Source organism: Cucumis sativus, chromosome 1, assembly GCF_000004075.3.
Source record: "Cucumis sativus cultivar 9930 chromosome 1, Cucumber_9930_V3, whole genome shotgun sequence".
In the NCBI taxonomy this organism is placed as follows: Eukaryota; Viridiplantae; Streptophyta; class Magnoliopsida; order Cucurbitales; family Cucurbitaceae; genus Cucumis; species Cucumis sativus.
In genome coordinates this window covers 15,708,078-15,731,245 of record NC_026655.2, presented here as the reverse complement: position 1 = coordinate 15,731,245, position 23,168 = coordinate 15,708,078, and the positions used below count along the sequence as shown (strand labels likewise).

Here is a 23,168-nt window from a genome sequence, read left to right as displayed (position 1 = left end):
TAAGCTTCAACCGTAATTGACATCATATTTCCTTGTAATAACCCAAAGTTTTGTTTTCTTTCTCACAATTATTGTATAGAAAAAACATATACGTACTATGCAATGATTAATGCTCTCCTTTGCTTAGGAGTTTTATTCGCTATTGTTATTAGTATGACACTCATCACTTAACATTAAAACGTTCATTCGTATTAAAAAAATATTGATTTTCCTTATACACTAAAACCAAATAATATTTTCATAATGTTATTAAGTAAAAATGATTGCTTCTCTAAAATTTAAAAGTACATTAGCAAAATCTATCATTTGTAAACTTTTAAATCTAAATGCTACAGAAAAATGGAAATTCACTAAATTATTCTATATCAAAATTTTGGATTCTATCAATAACAAATATTTCCTTCTATCATTGACTATATATCACTGCCTATCATCGATAAAATCCAAAAATTTTGCTATAATTCGTAAATATTTTAATTTATTTTGCTATTTTTAAAATTTTCTATTGATATTTTTAATTCTTTTAAAAAACTATGATAACTGAACCTGTTTATATTCAATATTCATGTAAAGTTTACTCATATTTTTCTAATTTTACTATTTTCTAAAACTCTATCAACGTTAATATTTTATTGATATTTTCATAAATATATTTTGTTATCCACATTTTAATACTTTCTAGTTTTATCTCTATTTTAATGCTTAAAATTCATTGTGTTTTTTTTTTAATGGAAAAAATATTTTAGTTTCTAAACTATGATAGGTAACAGTTTATTAGTGCCTACTGTTATTGAATTTTGATTTTGATTTTTTTTTTCATTTAATCTTTGAAGTGGTATGTAATAAACAATATTTTAGCCTCTGTATTGCCAAAATTTTGTTACAGTTTAATATTTATCATGAAAGAATTAATCAAAATAAGTATTTATATCATGATGTGATAGCTAGTTAAGTCTCTGTAGTATATACACACACTTTGACATACTATTAAAAGACATGAGTGTTAGTTCAAAACCTTTAGAACATTAATTTTAAAATTAATAAACTTTTAGTTTAATTTAAATAGTTAATAGTTAACCCAACGTTTACAAATGGTGAAATAGGTAATGATTAAAACTATATTTAATGTTTAATTTAGCTAATTTATAATGAATGTTAAATGCGTTGGATGCAATAATGCAAACATAATGGTGATTAAACAGATATATTTTCTTATAATAATAGATTAGAAATGTCAATTAAATTATAGATTTTATATATTCATAAAGTTGAAATAAAGTTAGTGTTCCTTTTGGGTTTAATGAAATTTGATAATAGTTTCTATTTAATTTCTCACAAATAACCTCTCCATGAAGTGAATCTCCTAAACAAGAGTTGAAGATTAAGGAGTTTTATGAAGTCTGTAAAGAGAAGAAAATATTTGCACGTGAACTCGGATGCTTTGGCATATTGTGAGAAATATTTTTTGGTATGGACTTTTTTGTTTGTTCTTTCCCTATTTGTGAGAATTTACGTATTCAAGTTGTACGATCCTTTCTAACTTTAAGTAAAGGTTCATTTCAAACATTTTAAGAATGTTTAAAAGGATATATTGGAGATGATAAAATTTACAAAACTTGTAAATGCATTTTAAACTATTGAAAAATATATATAAAAATGAAGGGCTACATGTTCATTTTTATTTTTATTTTAATTTGTGAGTATTAGATTTATATGAAATGTAAACTATTTTAATCAATAATTTGATGAGTTCTTTAAAAAAAATATTGAGCAAGTTTTAAAATATAACGAAATATCACTATACTTATAATGGATTGTGATAGATCAATATAGATTATTATTTGTATATATACCATGATAGACACATATAATATTTTACCGTGATCTATTATTGATAAATTGCGATATTTTGTTATATTTATAAATATCTTTCTCATTTTTTCATTTAAAATATTTTTTTTAAAATTGAGATAATGTAGTTAAAATAATAATAATAACATAACCACATAACAAATTAAAATACATGGCCTTTTCCAAGAAAAAAAAACGAATTATTTACATTATTTCGTAGAAAAAACACAAAAATTTCATTACATCTAACATATAACACACTTGTTATTTTTATAAAGAAATAAAAGTTTAGAGATTTCAATTATGAAAACAATTGGTTGGGATATATTTATCAAATTAAACTCAAGAGTTTGAATCTCGTAAATGCATTTGTAATAAAACTAAAAAAGTAATTCAACAAAAGAAAATATCGATATGTACGTTAACAAGTCGAGTTTGTGTTCAAGTGGTTCATTGTAATTATTCATTTAAACAATATATTAGAACATTAGTATATAATATATGAGTTGATTAATTAGTATAAGTTAATTATTTTAATTTTCCCTAATCTTTCATTGTTTCGAGGGTTATTTGAGGCAGAGTAAATTTTCATATGATATTTTGATGGTTTATTTTTTTTTTTTTGTTGATCACATTCATTTGGATGGGGATTCAATGTGTGTGTTTTTATGCTCACATGGCCTCATCCTTAAGTAATTTGGCTCATGTTACAGTCAATTATTAACCTATATATATCTCTTTCTGAACGAGTAAAATGAGTGTTCATAGGCTCAGTTTTTAAAAAACCAAAAAATTCAAATGGCTACTGAATGAAAACCTTCCCTTTTTATGTTTAGTTTTTAAAAATCAAATCTATTCGACACCATGTCCCTCTTCCCATCTCGAAATTTTTTTGCTTTCATATTCACTTTCTGCCCATATTTTCAAAATTCAAACTAAATGGCAACTAACTAAAAAATAGTAGAATATATAACACAATGATAAAATAATTGAATATATCGCACAAAATTTAGTTAAATAAGGAGAAAAAAACTCACATGTTCCGCTATAATTTTTGGTGTTTCTTCTAAAATTTCTCAAATTGAAAGTTATTGTTGGTAAATGTTATCATTGATAGTTGTAATAACTTTTAGTTACTACTAGTGACAATGGTCTATATGACATCCTTACGATCGAGTATTTCTTCGCAATTTTCTCAAATTGAAAATTATAAATAATAGCAATTGATAGATTGTATAAGTTGTTGTTACTAATAGATGTTTTATCAATGATAACTTTCAACTAGAGAAATATGATATCAACTACTATAATTGATATCGATTATCAACAATAGCTTCAATCATTAATAGTCACGAAAATGCATACTTAATATACTTTTAAAACTTGATATTATAGCCCACATCAAAATTTTAAAGCTATTGATTATTAACAATAATAACAAGGGTTAAAAATCAATTATAGTCCGAGAGTTTCAAAGAAAACAATAAGATACTTGAACTTTCGTTTTTAACAAATTAGTTTATGTAATTTTGATTTTGTAACAATTTAATCACAAATGCAATAATTTAAATCGGATGTTTGATTGTGATTTAAAGTTTGTAACAATTTAACTTCTAAAATAAAAATTAATATCAAAATTTAATGATATTTACCGCCTAAATAAACTAGTAAACCATAAAATTCACATCATAAATTTTTTTAAAAAAATGACATAAAATTTGGTTGAGTTTTTTTTAGCCTAGACTAGATTGTTACAAATTTAAAAGTGAAATTAATAAATTATTACATGATAAAGTTTAGAAACTCAATTATTATATAATTAAAAATACAAATAGCAATCCGTTACAAATCAAAATTTAAAAGCGAATCATTTAGAAACCATTTCATTTTTTTCTTTTTAATTAAGTATATTTTCTCTGAATGTCTTACCATAATTTGTATATTTCTTATATACAATAGTTAAATTGAAAGGCAACGTCCAAAAACAAAAACAACTTTTATAAAAGCTATTTAACTTTTATAAAAGCTATTTTTCTTAGTTTTCTTAATTTTGCTAGTTTTTTAAACGATAATTAGAATATGGATAACAAGTTAGAATGGTTTTTATTTCTTATTAACATAATAACATGGTTTATAATTATGAGAAAGTGAGAGAATAGGGTTAGGGGAAATGGGGAGATCTTATGTCCAAAGAGAAGGGAGAGTGAAAAGAGAGATAGATATATAAGATGTGACATTAAATTTGAAAAGACGAGACTAACGTCTTATCCTAATGAATTATTCAAGAGAGATAGGATAAAGGAGATTGATGTTATGCCTTAACATTGCTTTTTGCTTAAATTAAATAAACATATCTCTTAAGTAAAATTAAATAATTCAACGTAACATTTCTTAATTAATAAAAATCTTATTGTTTAGATAATATTTATCCCATTGGAAACTTTTACTAAATAAACACAACAATGATCTTACACTCGTTGAATTATATATCAGTTGTATTGTTGAAAATTAAATTTAAAATGACATTTCTACAAACGAAAAGCATATATAAACTTGCATTGTGTTATCACAATCATTTATTGGTATAGAATTTAATAGATTGACTATGGAAAGATTCGTGCAAATTATAGACGATCAAAACGAGAAAATCATTGTATCTTGCATAATTATAATGGTGAAAATTCGATTTGACATGGTTTGAATTCAAATTTAAACACGTAATGACTAGAAATGACAAAATAAAGATAACACGAAACGGAACAAAAAATCATACGATCTATATAGACTAATATATTTTGTGCATTTGTCAATTTATGATTTGTCTGCAACTTGCCATAATTTGTACTACAATGTTTTACAACTGGGTCATCTGTTATGGACCCCACCCCCATGGTTGGTAGAAACCTAACTTGGATACCTCATGCAAAGCAATTAAATGTGAGAGAGGGAGATTAGCTAGATCCTCAGTGATTTTGTTAAGTCTCTCGTCCTTGTGAGATGTGAAAAGGGTGTTGAACAATTTAACTATAGAAAGTCTCGAGACACTTGGTATGATTGATTATAAGTTTATCAATTATCAAATGATATTTTCAAAACTGAACTTGCTCTTATCTTCTAGTTAAGTTTGATTGCTGGAACCTTGTCTTAATTAGCCTCGTATATAAAGATTTTGATTTAACTGAATTTGACACTTGTTGATGAGATATGTTGCTTATCTATTTTTACTATTGTTAATTTAGTTTGATTTTAAAAACAAGAAAAAAAGAAGTTCTAATTATTACTAGAAGAATGAAAATATAAACAAAGAAACAAGGTTGGTCATAATTTACTAATTGAAATGATTTTGAAATTGCAAAATAGATTCATATACACATGAATAAATCAAAAAATTCAAAATGATATAGATATAGATATAGTTGAAGACGTGGATGAATGGTGGGTTGGTATTGGAGGGATGAAAGGAATCCAAATTCACAATTAATTGTTTTTGTTGGTACATTTTGACATCATTATTCATCACTCAAAATTACGTACAATTGTGTTTTATGTGAATAATAATTACTGTACCATTTTGTACAATATTTATGCATTTTCTATGGTACATTCTTGGAATGTGCCCATTTACAACTCTCAATATACAACTTATATTTAGAATTTCAAACCAACCCATGAAAAAATTGTAATTAAACCTATGTGATTGACGACCAACTTATATATTATAGCTTATGCAGATTCGCTCATATCTCAATTTTACTCTTTATAGATATATATAGTTGATATAATATCAATATATATCACTAACATGTCTAGTGTTAAATCTACTTTACAACTCCCTTTCGTCCAAAATTCAAAATATATGGATTTGTCAAAGATGTGAAGTGAAACTAAAAGTCATTGGTCTATTAAAATGATATCAAATAAATAAAAAAAATTAGGAAGATTATAATGATATCGAATAAAAAAGCATTCAAGTTTACCGTTTAGTGGTTGCCATTGGCTATAGTTAATAGAAACTATCACTTAATGATAACGCAAGTGATTATATATTTCTCAAACTGAAAGCTATCTGTAATGGTTGATATCACCAATAGTTTTTAATTTTGAGAAATCGGAAAACTTTTGAAATAGTAATGAAGTACGAATTTTTCAAGTATTTTACCCATTTATTTGTTATATATATAATTACATTTTGCTTAAATGTGGTTTATGTAACTTGTCTAAATATTTACTTAAAATTTAAAATGATAAGGATCTTTCCATGTCTTTAACTATAGGGCCAAACTCATAATTCAATCTAAAAGAAGATATTGAAAATGTTTAATATTTTTTTATGTCAATATTTGATACGGCATGAAAAACGAGTTAAATTATATTTACAAGCCTATTTCTATAGAAAAAAATGTTTTTCAGGAATACATTTTTTAAAACACGAATCTAAAATTTAAACAGATTTACATGTTTGGTTAGATTTTTTTTTGTAAGTGTTTATGAATATAATTTTATAATTTAAAACCTTATTTTCTCAAATTTTGATTTTGATTGTTTTATTTAAAATGGATTATTTTTCAATCTTATTTTTTAAAATGCATTTTGAAAAGTTACCCAACACCTCATTTTTTTTAAAAGAAAAAAATATTATTTTTGTTCAAATTTAAATATTTTAAAAGATAATCTAAATAAGACTTTCACATTTTCATTTTTTAGTTTACCAATTGAGTCGGAGGATTTTGAACCTAAAGTCATAGTTGAGGAACATTTGCTTTACTTTTTTACTAGTCATTCTCTACTATGACAAATCATTCCTATAGTTTATGTATAATTATTAGTTTGCAAGTATCATATAATTTATTTTTCTCACGTATTTTAGTTCAACCAAAATGAAATAAATTTATATATAAAAAATATAATATTGATAAACTTTTGGATATATATTGTCACATCCTATTCAAATATCACTTTACGTGATCATGGGGTAGCATGATTATCTACACATTTAATGTATTTCTCTCTGTGAAACAGCACACAGAACGCCTAGTAAGTGAATTAGTCCATATATCCTTAAACTTCTCTAGCTCATACTTAGAATTTTACACGTGTCAGTTTACTTAGCTTTACAAATTATGCTTAATCAAAGCCCAACACATAATTAGTTGTCAAATCAAGATTGGACATTTCCTCAAAATACTTAACTTTTTCTTGTCTGACTTCACCTCGCATTACAACACCAAAACATCTAACTCTTTTTGCATTTACAAAGCTCGAACGTGCACTTCTTCAATGCATCGTTTAACTTCAATGCCTACTACTCCTCCAAAACACCTACTTCCAAAATAACCCTTCTATTCCAAGTTCGAGCCTCACATATATATAAAACAACACATAAAAATGTTAATTCTTAAAAGTTTCCTAGTATTGATCACTTAATTCAAAATTAGTTTTGAAGAAATGAAAAAGAAAAAAACATAATTAGTTTTAGAGGGGTGAGGAGATAGACAAAAAATTAGTTTTAGAACTTTTTGAACAGTCAGAGCATAAAGGTCGATGTGTTGAGATCTTTGAGGGCATTTGAAGTGTTACGCTTTGATATGTCGTTAAAGTGTTACAACTTGACTATTGTAACATTTATAGATTTCATGTGTTACTAATCATGTGGGCGTTGAGCTGTTACAAAACTCACTACTACATATAGTCCATCTCATCTTCACATTTTGAGTCATCCAAAAATTATATTCTTACAAAACTCTCTCAAAAACTTCTTTCATTTTTGTTTCCAAACAAATTCATTCAAGAGAGTCCATTTTTCAATTGGTTTTGGTGCAACTATATTTTGGTTGTTTTATCTTAGGAACAATGTGGTAAATCAAGAATATTATTTGCACTATGAGTAGAGCAGTAAAACGTCTTAAATTAAAGAGTGTGATCCAAGATTCAATTTTTATCTAACAATATTATATTTTGCAGTTAAGACTTTCAGTCTACGCATACTTAATCCAGAATGACCAAGTTTCAAGCGATGTATGATCCAAGTGTCCAAATATTCAGATGCATTGTTGCGTCTACTACTTACACCAACAGGTAATTATTTTGTTTTTTTTTTTTTCTTTTTATATATTTAGTTTTTAAAAATTAGACATTATTTCATATTTAACTTTATTTATCTTATATCTACTTTTTAGTAATGGTTTCAAAAATCAAGCCAATTTTTCTTAAATAGCTTTTAAAAAGTAATTTTTACCGTCTGATATCTGTTGTAATTTATGATTACTGTATGATATCTCTCTTATAATTTATCCTCATCACAAATTTGGTGTTTGAGAAGTTTATCAAATTAATTATTGGGTTTGACATATAATAATTTAAATATATCTATTAACATTTATAGTTTTTACCATTTGTGGTTTTCTAAATAATGATTGTTAATGCACCCATTTTACAAAAACGACTATAAATAAATAGATAAAGGGTTTTTGGTTTTTGGTATCTTATAATTTGAATAAACACAAATACATTGATCGTATTTAAATACAACAAATTCATTGGAGTTATATATATAACTTTCTGATTGACGGAAGGATGTGTCATGAAAGTAGTAGAATTGATGCTTTCAATTATTTGCCTCTTTTAAAAAATGTTTTCAATTCTACTATATGATATTGGAGTTGGTAGGTGGCTTTCTAAGGATGCATTTTGATTCAAAGGTGGAGTTTGTTGATTATATGAAGATTGAGATGTGTTATTATAAATATGGAGTGGGGTGGATATCTCTTTTTGATAAAAATTAGGAGGGTGAAGGTGGAGTAGATTAAATAATTATACACTTTAAAAACGAGTGATTAGAACACATGTTATTATATTTTTAAAATTTTAAAAATAGCAAATTTAAAAGTTGATATCCTATGATTACTGTCTAATAATCCAATAATTACCGTCTAATAGTTATCTGATATTATTAATTTTGTCATATTCGTAATATAAAAAAATATATATATAAGTTATCTTTTTCTAAATGATTTTTTTGATTTGATGCCATTTTTCTTTACTTTGCATTCTTTTAATAAAGTTTTGTCTAAAAAATTAAATAAAGTAAATATTTTTTTAAACTATTATTTGTTTATTAAAATAAGTAATCATATTAATTTGTTAAATTAATATTAGTTTATAATTTGTCAATATCCAACGAGAAATGAAAACACATCAAATGTGTTTTATAAATGTTTCTTGTTTACTGATTTTTTTCAAGATTTATTTTTTATTTTATCCATGTTATTTTATTCCTATTTAATTCAATTAAATATTACACCACCTACTTTATCAAATTTAGATAGAAAGGTTTTCTAGCAATCTTATATAGATCAAGATGAAGATTGAGATATAAAGGGCAGAGCTGACAAGATGGAAGATGAAACCCCACAATGAAGAGGATAACTGAAATCTACGGCGAAGATAAAGACAAAGACCCAAAGCAAAAACACATATCAGACGAAAATCCAGATCCGCACGAAGAGGAAGAGGAAAACTCAGATGTGGCGAAGTGGAAGACGTCGTGTAGAGTAAGACGATGAGAAGCGAGGAAGGAAGATAGCGAAGACGATGAGAGGAAGGGGAAGACGATGATTATTTAGGGAAGACGATGGAGATGAGACAAAAAAAAAATGAAACCACGTGGAGAGTGGTTATTTGGGGTAGAAGATGAAAATAAGAGGAAGAAAAAAGAAATCAAGTGGGAAAAGGAAATGGAAATAGAAAAACAATTGAGAGAAAGGAAAAGGAAAGAAATAAAAATAGTTGAGAAAAAAAGAAAAGAAAACCAATTAAAAACAATTGAGAAGAAAAAAACTAATAGAAATAATCGATAAAAAGGAAAAGGAAACCAATAAAAATAATTGAGAAACGAAACAAGAGAATCTATTTTTTCAATAATTCCTTATAAAATGAAAACGTTTCTACTATTTTTAAAAACAAAAGACATGAAATGTTACCAAACACTTTTGTTTTTTAAAAAATGAAAACATAAACATAAAACATGAAACAAAAACGTCACCAAACAGATTCGAAGAAAAACCGTCCAAACAATTAGCAACTCATGAATGAACCCTAAATCCTCCAACCAAACAACCTCCAGGTATTTTGGTGAACTTTATTATTCTAAATTCTGAAAGACAAACCCACTTTTGAATTTTGTATTTTGGAAATTGGCTCGTGTAACACTCTATACACTTTTATTTAAAAATATAACAAAACACATCAATCTTCACAACTATAGCAAAATGTGCGGAACACCTGTGATCCTTTATTGTCTTGATCGGAATATGGATATCGAAAGTTAAATTTCGGTTCATGATCTAAAAATCGTTTAAGTTCAAATTTATATCCAAATAGTTTTCTACCTTTGAAGTTTGAAATCTTAGTAGCTCATGTTATATTACTTTTTTTACGACAATAGTTGTAAATATAACAATTAGATTCAAATTAATTAAGTATATAGTAATATTTAAAAAAAATTATAAAACAACAAAATTTATCAAAGTCTATCAATATATTGTAAATATTGGTATATTATTGATAAACCATAAGAATCTACGGGTAATAAAAGTATATCAGGATAGATTTTGTTATATTTATAATTTTTTTAAAATGTTGCTTTATATTTAATTATTATTCTAAAAATCATCACATATTATAGTTATCTTATCCTATTTTCTATTTTTATATTAGATAATTGTAATGAGTAACGATTTAGAAATAATAATTGAAAAATATTGTAAATATAGTCGGGATAGATTCTTATAAATTGTAAGTAGACAACTAAAAAATGTTATATACTGTTTTGAATTTAATCGTTTATATTTAGACTAAATTAAGGAATTTGGCCCACAGCAGTAAGATTTATGGAGTCCAGTGAGATTGGGCCCAGCCCAAAACTACGGACCGAAATTAGTTGGGACGAGACGACGAAAAACCCCAACCGATTATGAAAGAGACCAAGAAACCATAGCATCTCCGTCTTCGCAGGAACTATGGCTTTCGAAGCTGACTCATCTGGAGGCTCCGATGAAGTTCATACCGACGTTCTATCGGAATCAAGACAAGCTTGCTACAAGGCTCGCGATGCTTTTTATGCTTGTATGGAGAAGGAATCTGATAAAAAACCTACTGAAATTGCTTCTGTTGGCCTTATTTACCCTGCCGAGTGTAAAGCTTTGAGAGCTGATTATGCCAAACTTTGCAGAGCTTCTTGGGTAACTGTCGTTCCTCGATCACTGGAGATTACAATAACATATTGGGTCTATTAGGTTTTGATGGTGTTTATGATTTTGTAGGTGAAGCATTTTGATAGGAAGTTTTGTCAGAACAGTAGGGTTCAAAGACTCCTAGATGACAAAGATTTGAGGAGAGGTCCGTTGATACTTCCTCAGCCTTACACTTTTAAGCCCACTAATTAAACTAAACACAATCCCTCCGGATCAACATTGGGCGGTCAGAGTCTCATGTTTTTGCTTCTTCTTCTTTTACTATGTATAGAAATGACTGTGGAAATAGATTTAGTAATAATGTCCATCTTCTTGCCAGACTACAAAACCTTAATACCCTTTTTGGGCATGTAATTTTAAGGTATGATGTAGAATTAAATTTACCTTCACTTAAGCTTTTGGGTGAAGGCAAATTTAATAGAATATCTAACACTCCCCTAATAGAACACTTTTACCCACAATCTTAAGTTTGTGTGACTGTTCTTCATATTTCAAATCCACAAGTGAGGGGAGTGTTAGATGATATATAATTAAATTTACCTTTCACCCATTAGCTTTAGCTTTTAGCTCAATCAGTGATTTAAGAGGTAGTTCTAACTTCTTGCATGACCGTGATGTAAAAACTAAAGATACAAGACCCTAACACTTGTAATTTCGTTATCTAATAAAAAATCACTTCGTTATTTGGACGCTTTATTAGTTTGTAGAAGTAATATTTTGAATTCTTGGCTGCATAACTTCTTTGAATGTGCTTGTTTGGCTCACGATATGAGAGTTTCTTCATTTGGCTGTCTAGTAATGAACTCTCAATCACAATTTGAATAGGAAGAAATGTAAAGTGCATGGGGCATATTGGCTAGTTGCATTAATTTTAGCCTTTAGGAACAGATATTCAACTCAAATATATAAGACTTTAAGGAAAATGTTTTTTCTCTGATCTCTTTGTCAGTGGAAGTTTAAATACTATGGATTGAATTCAAAGAAGGAATCCAAACTTGGCTTTCTCCAAACATCTGTCTTTGTTGTTGCAAGAGTAAAGATTTTAGCAATCACCAGTTCCTCCATGGTGTGACTTACATTATCAACAGTTTTAATTTGTTTGGTGTCCTTCAAAGAAATTGGGAAGATGTTCTTTTTGAATGGTTGTCTAGTTGGTGGATCAAAGTGAAGGCTAGAATCTTGTGGAGTAGTGCTTGTTTACCTTTCCTCTCAAGCTATATGGAAGGAAAGAAATTGAAGATTGTTCCCAGATAAGGTCTCGACTTCCAATGTTTTTATCGAAGATGCACAATTCACTGTCTCTTGGAGTGCTCTACGCAGTTTTTTTGTAAAACACAACATGCTCTCAAATTTTAGATGGGAGATCATTCCTTTTTTATCCTTCTATTTTAGGCTTAGGATCTCTTTTCCCTAAGGCCTTTTGTATGTTGTTCACTTTATTTTGTTTATAAGGTTTCTCCGTTTCTTATCAAGAGAAAAAAAAATCTCAACTAAGTGATATCTCATTGACTTGGAAGCTCAAGTGTGGTTCATCCATCTTCATGGACACGTTAGCTAGTTTTGCTTGTAGATGATTATGCTTAGCATTTGATTGAGGCTCTACAAAACTTTTCTGCCATACATCAGTTCTGCAAAATGTTAGGAACCAAGGTAGTATATGATGCCTTTGTCTCACATTGGTTAGAATGGGATGACCAATATGGTACTTAAGTGGCTTGGTTCTTCCACCTCAACTGGCTTGGTTCACCAACCCATACCGCTCTCCTAGGTACTTAAGTACCTAAAATGGTATCATAGCAAGTTATTGACGTTTCAGAGTGGAACTGACCGAGGGTTCTAATCGGGTGTGGCCAAGTGAAGTGCCATCAGAGTAGCCATTAGGACGCCGACTTTATGGGGATGAGGTATTGTTAGGAACCAAGGTAGTATGAGATGCCTTCGTCCCACATTGGTTAGAATGGGATGACCAATGTGATTCTTAAGTGGCTTGGTTATCTCACCCCAACAACTGGCAGTTGAGGTGTGGTTTTTCGAGGTGCCTAAGTACCTAACACAAAATCTACTAAAAGCTCTCAAATTATGGACATTCTCTTTGTTACTGTTTAAAGTTTGAGGCTCACTGAAGTGCAGTAGGCCGTAGCCTTTAAGAGCATAGAAGGTTTGAACTTTTTTTTGTGAGATGCTATATGTATATGTGGAAGTATTATACAGAAAAATAAACATCTTAGAATTAGATGATTATAATAAAGAAAAAGTTATAGCACATGAAACTTAAAGGTTAGAAAGGTTCAAACTTTCTGTACTTATAGAATGTTTGGGTGAGAATGAAGGAAAAGAATGGTCGGGAAATAGCAGTTAAAGCAAGGTCTAATCTAGTAATAGTAAAAGAGAGACCCTATCTAGATATATATATAAAGAACCCGTAAGACACAGTTTCTTTTGTGTGCCTACCAGGCCCCTGCCTCATGGAGCTTTTTAAAACACGCTAGTTTGTGAATGTGAAAACAAATACGCAAGAGATTGATATACCGATAAACAGGACAAGATTCTGTTGGTATCCTGCATTTGCCTAAAGATTACCATAGCAGAAGATACACTTGAATGGCAAGTGACGTATTTGAGATGGACACTGATCCGTGATCAAAATCACAAACAAAGATGATAGACTAACTCTAAAACATAACAACATATTCAAAATGAAACATAATAAACTAAGGAGGTTCTAACTTTCTAATTCCTATTAGAAAATATTCCAATATTAACAAACATAAAACTGCTGTGAAGTTCTCTTAGATTGGAGTCCTCTTTTACAGGCGAGGTCGAAGTTTTTTTTTGCTGGGTCTTTTCTTTTTTCTTTTCTGTTGTTTTTGTATGCCCTTGCATATTCTTTTCGTGCCCCTCCTTAAAAGCGTTCCCAACAAAAAATGAGATTGCAAGTACTGCAAATTTTATTAAAACTGATTGTCATACCAAAAAAATGGGGTTGTAAGTACTGGAAGTGTATTCCGTTTTTCAGTTATCTCGTGAGGAAGGCAGCATCGAACCACGAGGCTCCATTGCACTGACTACTGATTGGATGTCTTGGGACTTGGGAGTAAGACTGCTGATTGAAATAGGTTTTCTGGACGTGGTAAGACCAAGAGCTCTTGTTAAGGAACACCCTTTGATTAACGAGTCTTTTTCTTCTCCTCCTAGAAAATTAGGATATCTTTTAGGGGCTGTTGGTCCACCCGATTTCATAAGTCAATGTTATTTAACTCGACCATACCACTTTAATAGTGGTCACTATTGAAGTTTACATGTTTAGTAAAGAGCTTCATATTTTCCTCTCTCTCCTTTTTTCTAATGTTTCATAACTTCAAACTAAACAGTTCTATAACCCAAATACAAACTTCCTAATCTTTAGTAAACAACTTTACACAACAAACAACAAATAGACTTCCTTTGAAAAAGCTTAGCGTCCCAAACACCCCGTAGTGATACAACAATGCATTTAAGATTAGAATTCTATCCTTCGAAAAGGCTTTCAAGGAAATGAAGAAAAGTATGTTTGGTGACATAAAATGATTCAGATCATTTAATAGGCTGGTCAAACTGAATGCCCTAGAAAAATTCCATGATTATTGTACTACGGAGACAATGTGTGATTCATCTGACTCTCGCTGATTAGACTTTTAATCTGTTAGTCTTGAGGAGGTCCATCGATTTGATTAATAAAGGATGGCCTTTGTGGGTTTATTGACAACGTGACTAACAATTGTATCGTCAATTATATCACCGGGCATTCTCAATTTTGGGATAGGGATACAAAGATTGATCTTCCACTTTGCTGATTCATTTGTCCGTTTGTGGCCAAGGTCTAGTTTCTAAATCTGCCTTTCTCAAAAAGGTTGAAGACTGATTGCTGGAACCTTTGTTTGGACAGTTTTCTGGAGTTGGAAAATATACATATTGTGAAAGAGAAATATCCGTAAATGGAAGGGTTCGATATTGCTTGTCAAACACAAAAAATGTTGTGTATTTAGTCCAATACAAATAGGATAATTTAGTTTGAGAATAAAAAAAAAATATATTTATTAATATGAATAAATTTTATAAATTTTGAGACTCAAAAAATATTGATTGATATCAATATTTCATTGGTACATACGTGGATGCATATGTAATACTGAAATCTCGTTATCGACATTGATATTTTAATTATTTCAAATGGTGCCTTGTTTGTTGAAGTGATTATTTGGACAACTTCGAAAGGGACCCCTTAGAATTTTTTGATACAGTTCAAGTTTGTGGGAGATTCTTTTGTATATAATATACAACACAGACACCCTATTGGTGTTCTTGTCATTAAGAATTTTGGTATACCTATACCCTTACGATCATTAGAAATTAGAACTTAAAAATGTCCTTTTGCGTTGGACATGATCATATATATAAGATACATCGAGTGATTAAGTTTTAGATATCATATTCTTTTTGTTCGCACTATAGATTTGTTTTCATGAATACCAGTGGACCTCATTCTATTTATAAAGAAAAACATGTTGATATAATACATAACGAATGAAATTTCCATACTTTTGTAGTATAAGAAAGAATTTTCTCAAATCCCAAGTTCAATGGAAGCGAAACAGTCTCGTAATGAATAGTTGATTTCTGTGACAGCTAGAATTTTTAGTTGAACTTACTACTACTTTTGATATTTGTCTATTCAAGAGTAATTCTGATTCATGGTAGAGTTGGAAGTTCGTTTCAAATACAACCTTGTATGTTTTTGCACTTATTATGGATAAGTAAAATCCTTTATGTAGATCTAAACGCATAAATGGTACATAAATAAATAAAAATGTGATATGTGAACTAAACATATTGTCGTTTTCTTCCACTCAACTCATGTTTCGAAATGTTTTGTTCTTTCGTTTATTTTTCACTCTCAACCTCTAAATCTACTTTTCTAACTATATGAGTTTGGATGTGTTTGCATAAACAATACATAAGTAGATATACTTTCTCATCCACGATTTAGAATTTGGTGACGAAAGATTTAAGAATTGTTTTGAAACAAACTTCAAATATTACAAAATGGAGCTTTTGAAAGTTTCAAACTATAACGGATATCAACCCCATAATTTAGGGTTTTTTTTTTTTATATATATATATATATATATGGTTAATTTACAACTTCCGTTTATGAGTAATTTATTTTGAATCTATTTAATATTCAATAGGTTTAAACTTTATATCCAATTGGTTACCTTGATTTTGATAACCAGCAGGTTTCTAAACTTTAGGTTTCCAATATCTTTCAAAATTCACAACTTACCTTAGGGTCACTTTAAACCCAAAATTAAATTTTACCTCAATCAAAGCAATAATTCCTAAAAACTTCAAATATGTAAAAAACTAAAAAGACTTACTAGTTACTAAAAACAAAACCAAAATTTCAGATATCTCATTACATTTGTAATTTAACCAATTTTATATTACTAAAACAGTCACTGTCCTTTGATAACTTTGGATGGGGGTTTCTCATGAACAAGCAACTATGAAGACTTTTCTCTTTCTTTTTTCTTTTTCCCCCATTAAAATCATATAGAAAATAATAGTAAAAAAAGAGTGGAAATAAATAAGTCAAATGATGAAAAATGGTCTAAAAATAACCCCACCATTGAATAAAATTTCTTCCGTATTGGACTTTTAAAGAGTAGTGGACTACATGTCGGTCCTCCTGGGCCCATTAGTCGCTTCCCACTCTTTATATCAAACAAATGTTTAATAAATCAAATAAATACCACCACACATTAAAACAATACAAAAACTTTAATATTAATCCAAATTCAAAGTCTAATTTTCAGATATTGCTTTTTTAATTCTTCTCAAACAAATTTTCTATTGGCTATTTATTAATAGAATCACTTTTAAAAATCAATTTTCAAATACTATTATTTCAAATTTTTGTTATGTTTTGTATTGTAATATTACCCTCTCATCTTTTTTATCTATAGGATATTCTCAAAGATTCTCTTTTTCTTCTTCTAGAAATAGTCTACAGCAAAATTGCCCCATTTTAAATTTTCTATTTTTTCTTTCTACTTTAGTTTTAGTTTCTTTAACTCTAAAGTTTGTCCTTTTATGGTTTAAATTTTATAAAAATTAAAAGAAAATAAAAAACCTTTTTTTTTTTCAATCTATATTATAGAGTTCATGATTTATGTTGACATTGAAGGAAATGACATTATAACACATTTGAATTAGATTAAACTTTGTGTATGTCTGCTTTTGTAATAATTAGATACTAAATTTCAATCTTAGTATTCACATTATAACCACCCTCTGGTTGCTTTCCTACTCTTTAGTCTAATGAAAAACTATGACTTTGATTTTTTATTTATGATGTAATTAGAAAAGATGATGTAGATAAAAAAAAAGTAAAGTTACGCGTGGAAAATACGTGATTGATTGTTTAGTAAGAGATGCAATTTTTTAAAAACACGTTTTCAAGTGAAAATTCGAATATGCATGAAAATCCATTGTGTTTACACGTATACTTGAATATATGACGAGGATATAGATTGATGATAATTAACATGTAATCCTTCTCTTGAGGTTTGCTATGTTGCGCGTTTGTTACACCAAAATAATGTTAAATATTATGACAACGTAATTCACAAGAAAAGAGAACGCAAAAGATAAAAAATAAAACATGCCGATACATTTTGCATCAATAGAATTAGAGAGTTAGTCAACTAGAGATTTTCGTACTTGGTTATTTGAAGAAGTGGGAGATAATAGATTCAATAGATATTAGTAACCATTAAACATATAGAATTTTACTCGTGCCAACTCAAGTTTGACAAATATATACATAGTTGATAAAAGATATTTCTCGAAATATACAACGAATTATCTTGAGCTCAGCATAGACTTTCAGAATTCAAAGAATAAATTATAGAAAGTAGATTAAAAAGGAGCACTTCCAAAAATGACAAAAACAAGTTAAAATAATTAAGTACATCACACACATACTTTATTATTTACAAAAACGACAAAAAAAAAAAAAGTCCAACCCACACATATAAAAGAATCACAAGTCTTAAAACATTTTTACAAAATAACTAAATCAATTTATCATCCAATACAATTTTTCATTAAAAAATATATTGATGAATTTATCATCCAATACAATTTTTCATTAAAAAATATATTGGGTGAGACGTTTTTTTTTAATATTATTATATTAAAGAAACATATAAAACTAAAAAAAAAAAGTGTTAGGGATTGAGCTAACAACTCCACCATCTAAATCAAAATGCCTTTTAATTATTATGTAAGGCTTAACTACAATTTGCTTTTCTAGGGAATAGAGACATAATTATTTTATCCATTATTAACATTCTTTCTTATTTTAGTTCAAACAAGAAAAGAAAAATGATTTCACAATTTATTTTTCTGTTTTTTATTTTATAATTATGTTGATATATACACACACAAGGATCAAGCATGTATAATATATACTTTTAAAAAGGACCAAAAAGCTCTTGATAAAAATCTCTTTTCTTTTTTTCTTGGGGGAGGATTTAAATACTTTATATCTTTTAGAAAAGGGAAGTTGTAAAAAAATGATTAAGAAATGAATGAGAAGGACATATAAAAATATAGCAAACGAAGAGTAAGGAACATAAACACTACAGCATACCCTAATATATATATTTCATCAAAGTTATGGTTTTAGTGAAAGATTACCTACCAACTTTCAAAGTGTAAACTGTTTTATTTTTTATATATAATTTTCCATAGTCAAATCAGCAAGGTTTTTTTGAAATATTTGAGTGAATAATGTCTATTGAGATGAGGATCATAATTGAATAAAAGTATAGAGAAAGAAGAATTAAAAGTTTTTGTCAAAATTGTTCTTTGGTTATGTATGGTCAATTTTTTGTAAGGAGAGATTTATTCTTTCAAATCTTTTGTTCCTTCTAGATTTCGGCCTTCATTCAAAATTTGGAGAAACAAATATCTATCTTCTAGAATTTGTTTAGAATCTTAAAAATAAAAATAGACTTGGTATATGGAAGAACAATTATGTTTGTTATATCTCATGAAATTCTGCAATTAGAATGTGACATATTCGTTGTTGTTAAAAGCAAATATATAGTAGCAAAGTATAATCATTACACATTTTCCTAAAAGAAGAAAAATAGATCAATTTCAACTCTTAACACAATTGATAGAGATAAGACAAAAACAACATTAACTTATATATTCTCTTCACTTAATCATTTATTTTAAATAGTTTTCAACTTAATTGTTTTTCAAAAAAGAATGCCAACGTGGCATGTTTCTCCACTAAACTATTAAATAAAAAATAACAAATAATGAGTAAGCCAAAAATCTCAATTTGATGTATTTTTTTTATTTTTTTACTTAACGTCTAAACCCATCTAACCTTGACTTGAATTATTAAATTAAACTTAACCAAAAGACCATCTTTCCTTTTGGGAGGAAGAACCCAAAAACGAAAACAAAACTATCTCTAATTTAATTAGTAATTAATTACTGAATTAGAACACAAACCATTGAGTCAACAAGTAGTTAAAGGAAAAGGAAAAGAAAAAGACAATAATTGTAATGTAAAAATAGGAAGAAAGAAAGAAAGAAAGAAAGAAAAAAAGGAAAGGCTTTTGATGTCAGAAGGAGAGGATGTGCTTCCTTTGCCTTTGCCTTTGCCTTTACCTTTGCTTTTTTAGAGTTTTTTCTTCTTTTACTTTTTATGTTAGGGTTTGTAGGCCAAATAAAAGTCTACGAGAATACGGCGCCGTATTACAAGACTTGCCTTATTTTCGTAGACTTCTACAAAAGTTTACTCCTTTTCTTTTTAAAATCAAAAAGTCAATTCTCCACGCGCCGCCGTCTTCACGGCTTTGATACGGAGGCGGCGTCCTTGACGGAGCCGTTCCCCATGCTCGTCGATTGCACAGTCAGCACCGACATACTCGGCGACGATGGCCCTTCACCGTTGGATCCCATCACGGGATGTTGACTCCCACCGCCACCGCCGCCGCCGTTCATCAAGGGATTCCTGGAGTGACAGGTGGACGTAGAGATCGCAGTTGCTAGAGATATGGGCATAAGACAAAGCCCTTTCCCTTGCAAATACTGCATCGCCGATCCCATATCTTTCTCCATTAGCTTTGCCACTTGCTGCTCCGTCACCGTCATGCTATCGTTGGTCGAGGCAGTTTGGTTTCCGCCGTTGCCATTATTGTTGGAATTCCGACCACCAGCTTGGGCTCCACTTCCTTGCATGCACTCACCCCCACCCTGAAACCACACCGTTTGTTCATTGTTGTTGTTATCAGTAATATTATTTACTAATTACCAAATGATTAAATATTATTTAATTTTCTTTGTTTGTTGTCATTTCAATTGAAAAGGAGTGGGAAACCAAAAGCTGATAAAAGCCTTCGCACGCGTGCTCCCCTTTTCCTTTTGTCCTCTTCCCTTAAAGGAATTTTTGGCCGCCTCATCCACTTTAACTTATATCTCTCTCTCTCTCTCTATTTTTAATCAATTAAACCCTAAACCTGAATTAATACTTTCCATCTTCTACCCTTACTTTTATATAAAAATAATAATGTTACAATCTTCCTAAACTCCTTACTTTCATTAATTATTATATAACTCACATTCAGAAGAAAATCACCCTTTAATATCAAATTGCAATCACTTAACTTTCAAGTTCAAATTACAATTGTTATCTAAATCGGGGGTTTAATTTGATTGAACTAATTAAACTTTACATATTTATCTCTTCAACTAAAGAAAAAAAAAAGGTTATAATACTTATTTATTTACCTCAGAGGAGACGTCAGCGACTAGAGGAGCCACAGCAGCTGCACCCCCCAATCTGCTCATGCTCAGAACCTACACCAAATACAAATAACAAATTTTAAACTAATAATTCTTCCATTCAGGGAATCTTTTATATATATAAAATAACAATAACAATAACAATTCAATCATATTTCATAATTATAATAAAATAACAAAATAAATATGGGGTTGAATTTAGAGTCATACCTTGACTTGGAGCTGGAGGAATTTAACGTAGTCGATGATCTCATCAAGCATCGAAGCTTTATCCGTCTGAAATTCCATAACCCTTTCAGATTCATATATATAATAAATAAATTATGATTATTAATTTTGCTATTTATTACTATATATTCACATAAATATTCCATTTTCCAAAGTACATGTTTTAGAAAACGGAGGCGTTGCTAATATTTAACATGCTTCTCATTTTGTTAGTAACTGCCATGTTATACTGTCGACACGTGTCACGGAATTTCCGTGAGATTAGTTTCTCACCGGAAGAGCAGTGACTGTATTGCCCTTGATCATTTGGTTTAATTACAAGGAAGGTACAAAACTGACCGGCGGTTACAGTCTTGCAAAGAGGTTCGGAGCTGCTACACTCCGGACTCTTTTTTTCTTTTTAACAAAATTTTGGGATTAATAATTTAATTAATTTATATTTAGAAAAAAGAAAAATGGAAGATGTGACGAAGATGAAGGAAGGAAGGAAGGAACGCTGACCTTGTTTGCATTGGGAACGAGTTCTTGCAGAGCTTTCATTCTCTCTGCAATTCTCTCTCTTCGAAGCTGTACAAACAAGACAAATTTGCGAACATCAATTTCTTGAGATTAATAGACGAAGACCCTGATTTGGTTTCTGTTTGATTCCTTGGAAAACGTGAGAAAATGGAATGGAAAAATACTGAGAAATGAGAATGATTCGGTTTTGTGTTGGGTTTAGTAAAACAGAGAGTTGAAGATTTATGGGGAAGGAGTTTTGGTTTTACCCTTTCGGCAATACTGTGTGGGTCAGTCGCTTGGCCTCTACGAGCTCTGACCTTCTGCTTTGGTTGAGATTGAGAAACTCCGGCAGACCCACCTCCTGGAGTTTGATTCATCACGTTTCCCGGAGCTCCAAAACTATTCGATTGAAGAGAACCACCCTGAGGGGGAAAAAAACAGAGTTATTAAAAATTGGAATCCACCGGCGAGGAATTGACAGATCCATCACAGAACAAACCGAGTTCGGTGGGCGGAAACAGGATCCATCAACGACGTCGTTTTGGGAGCGATCCAAGTCGGCATTTCCAAGGGAGAGAGGCATAGGGGGGAGGCCATGATCTGCAACGCCATTTCCGGCAGAGCCAGACATTCCTCTGGACAAGAGAAGCTGTTGTTGAAGCATAACGGCGGCCTTAGCGGCGGGAGAAGTAGCAGTGAGGTGATTCTGGTGAGGATCATCGGAGATATCTCTAGAGGGTTTATTGATGGGGTTAAGGTCCCAAGGGGATTTAGGGTTTGAAGGGTTGAGGTCAGGCCAAGAACAGGAAGGGATTGTGTTGAGCATTTGTTCGAGGAAGTCGTCGTTGGAAGCGGCGGAGGGATCAAAATGGTGGAAGTGAGAGGGAGGGATCTGGGGCGGTGGGGGATTCAAATGGTGGTCGGCATGGAGGTCTTGGAGAGATATTTGGGAGTGGTTTAAGAGAGAGTTGAGGGATTGCATTTCTCTGCTACAGGGCTGCATAGTGTCCGGCGGGGAGAAGGTGGACGGAGATGGAGGAGGGGTATGGAATATATAAATTATAATGTTTTATATATATATATATATGAAATTTGGTAATCGGTATGGGGAATGGGTTTTTGTTTTTAAGAGTTTGGTTTTTTGTGTGTTTGGTTATTAAATAGCAAAAGCTGGAGCTTCTCTCTGGCACACACCACCTTTGGTTTCTCACCACCCCCTCATTTTCCTTTCTTTTTTATTTTTTTATTCCTCCTATAATCTTTTTTTATTGTACTTCATTCTTTCTATCAAAACCAAGTTAAAAAATTTATTAATAAATGTAGTACCAAACCTAATTATAAATTGAGTTTTAGTTAATTGATCAAGTTGATAAATATACGTGCTAATCGAAAAATAATCGAATCCTACTCAATTTCATAACCTACAATCTTGGACACTATGATGACCAACTCGAGTCTAAAAGAAAA

The 23,168-nt window shown here is 29.9% G+C and overlaps 2 protein-coding genes across 4 annotated transcripts; one reads left to right on the top strand and one right to left on the bottom strand.

The window, feature by feature from the left end:
- Positions 1-10,810: 10,810 nt before the first annotated feature.
- LOC101212489 (cytochrome c oxidase assembly factor 6) lies at positions 10,811-14,434 on the top strand. 3 transcript variants are annotated; one of them, XM_011657652.2, is made up of 3 exons: positions 10,811-11,090; positions 11,172-11,247; positions 14,119-14,434. In XM_011657652.2, the coding sequence occupies exons 1-3, from the start codon at positions 10,869-10,871 to the stop codon at positions 14,127-14,129; spliced, it is 309 nt and encodes a 102-aa protein (XP_011655954.1). In that variant the 5' UTR covers positions 10,811-10,868; the 3' UTR covers positions 14,130-14,434. The 3 variants fall into 3 exon arrangements, with proteins under 3 accessions (XP_011655954.1, XP_031745355.1, XP_011655945.1); XM_031889495.1 differs by lacking the exon at positions 14,119-14,434 and adding an exon at positions 12,052-12,624; XM_011657643.2 differs by lacking the exon at positions 14,119-14,434 and having other exon boundaries at positions 10,814-11,090; positions 11,172-11,796.
- A 5,186-nt stretch (positions 14,435-19,620) lies between these two features.
- Positions 19,621-22,836, bottom strand: LOC101211609 (transcription factor bHLH82). The gene is made up of 6 exons (XM_004146640.3): positions 22,201-22,836; positions 21,968-22,123; positions 21,702-21,767; positions 21,183-21,248; positions 20,958-21,026; positions 19,621-20,423 (listed from the first exon to the last, which is right to left on the bottom strand). Exons 1-6 carry the CDS (start codon positions 22,702-22,704, stop codon positions 20,016-20,018), a joined length of 1,269 nt encoding a protein of 422 aa, XP_004146688.1. The 5' UTR covers positions 22,705-22,836; the 3' UTR covers positions 19,621-20,015.
- Positions 22,837-23,168: the final 332 nt, after the last annotated feature.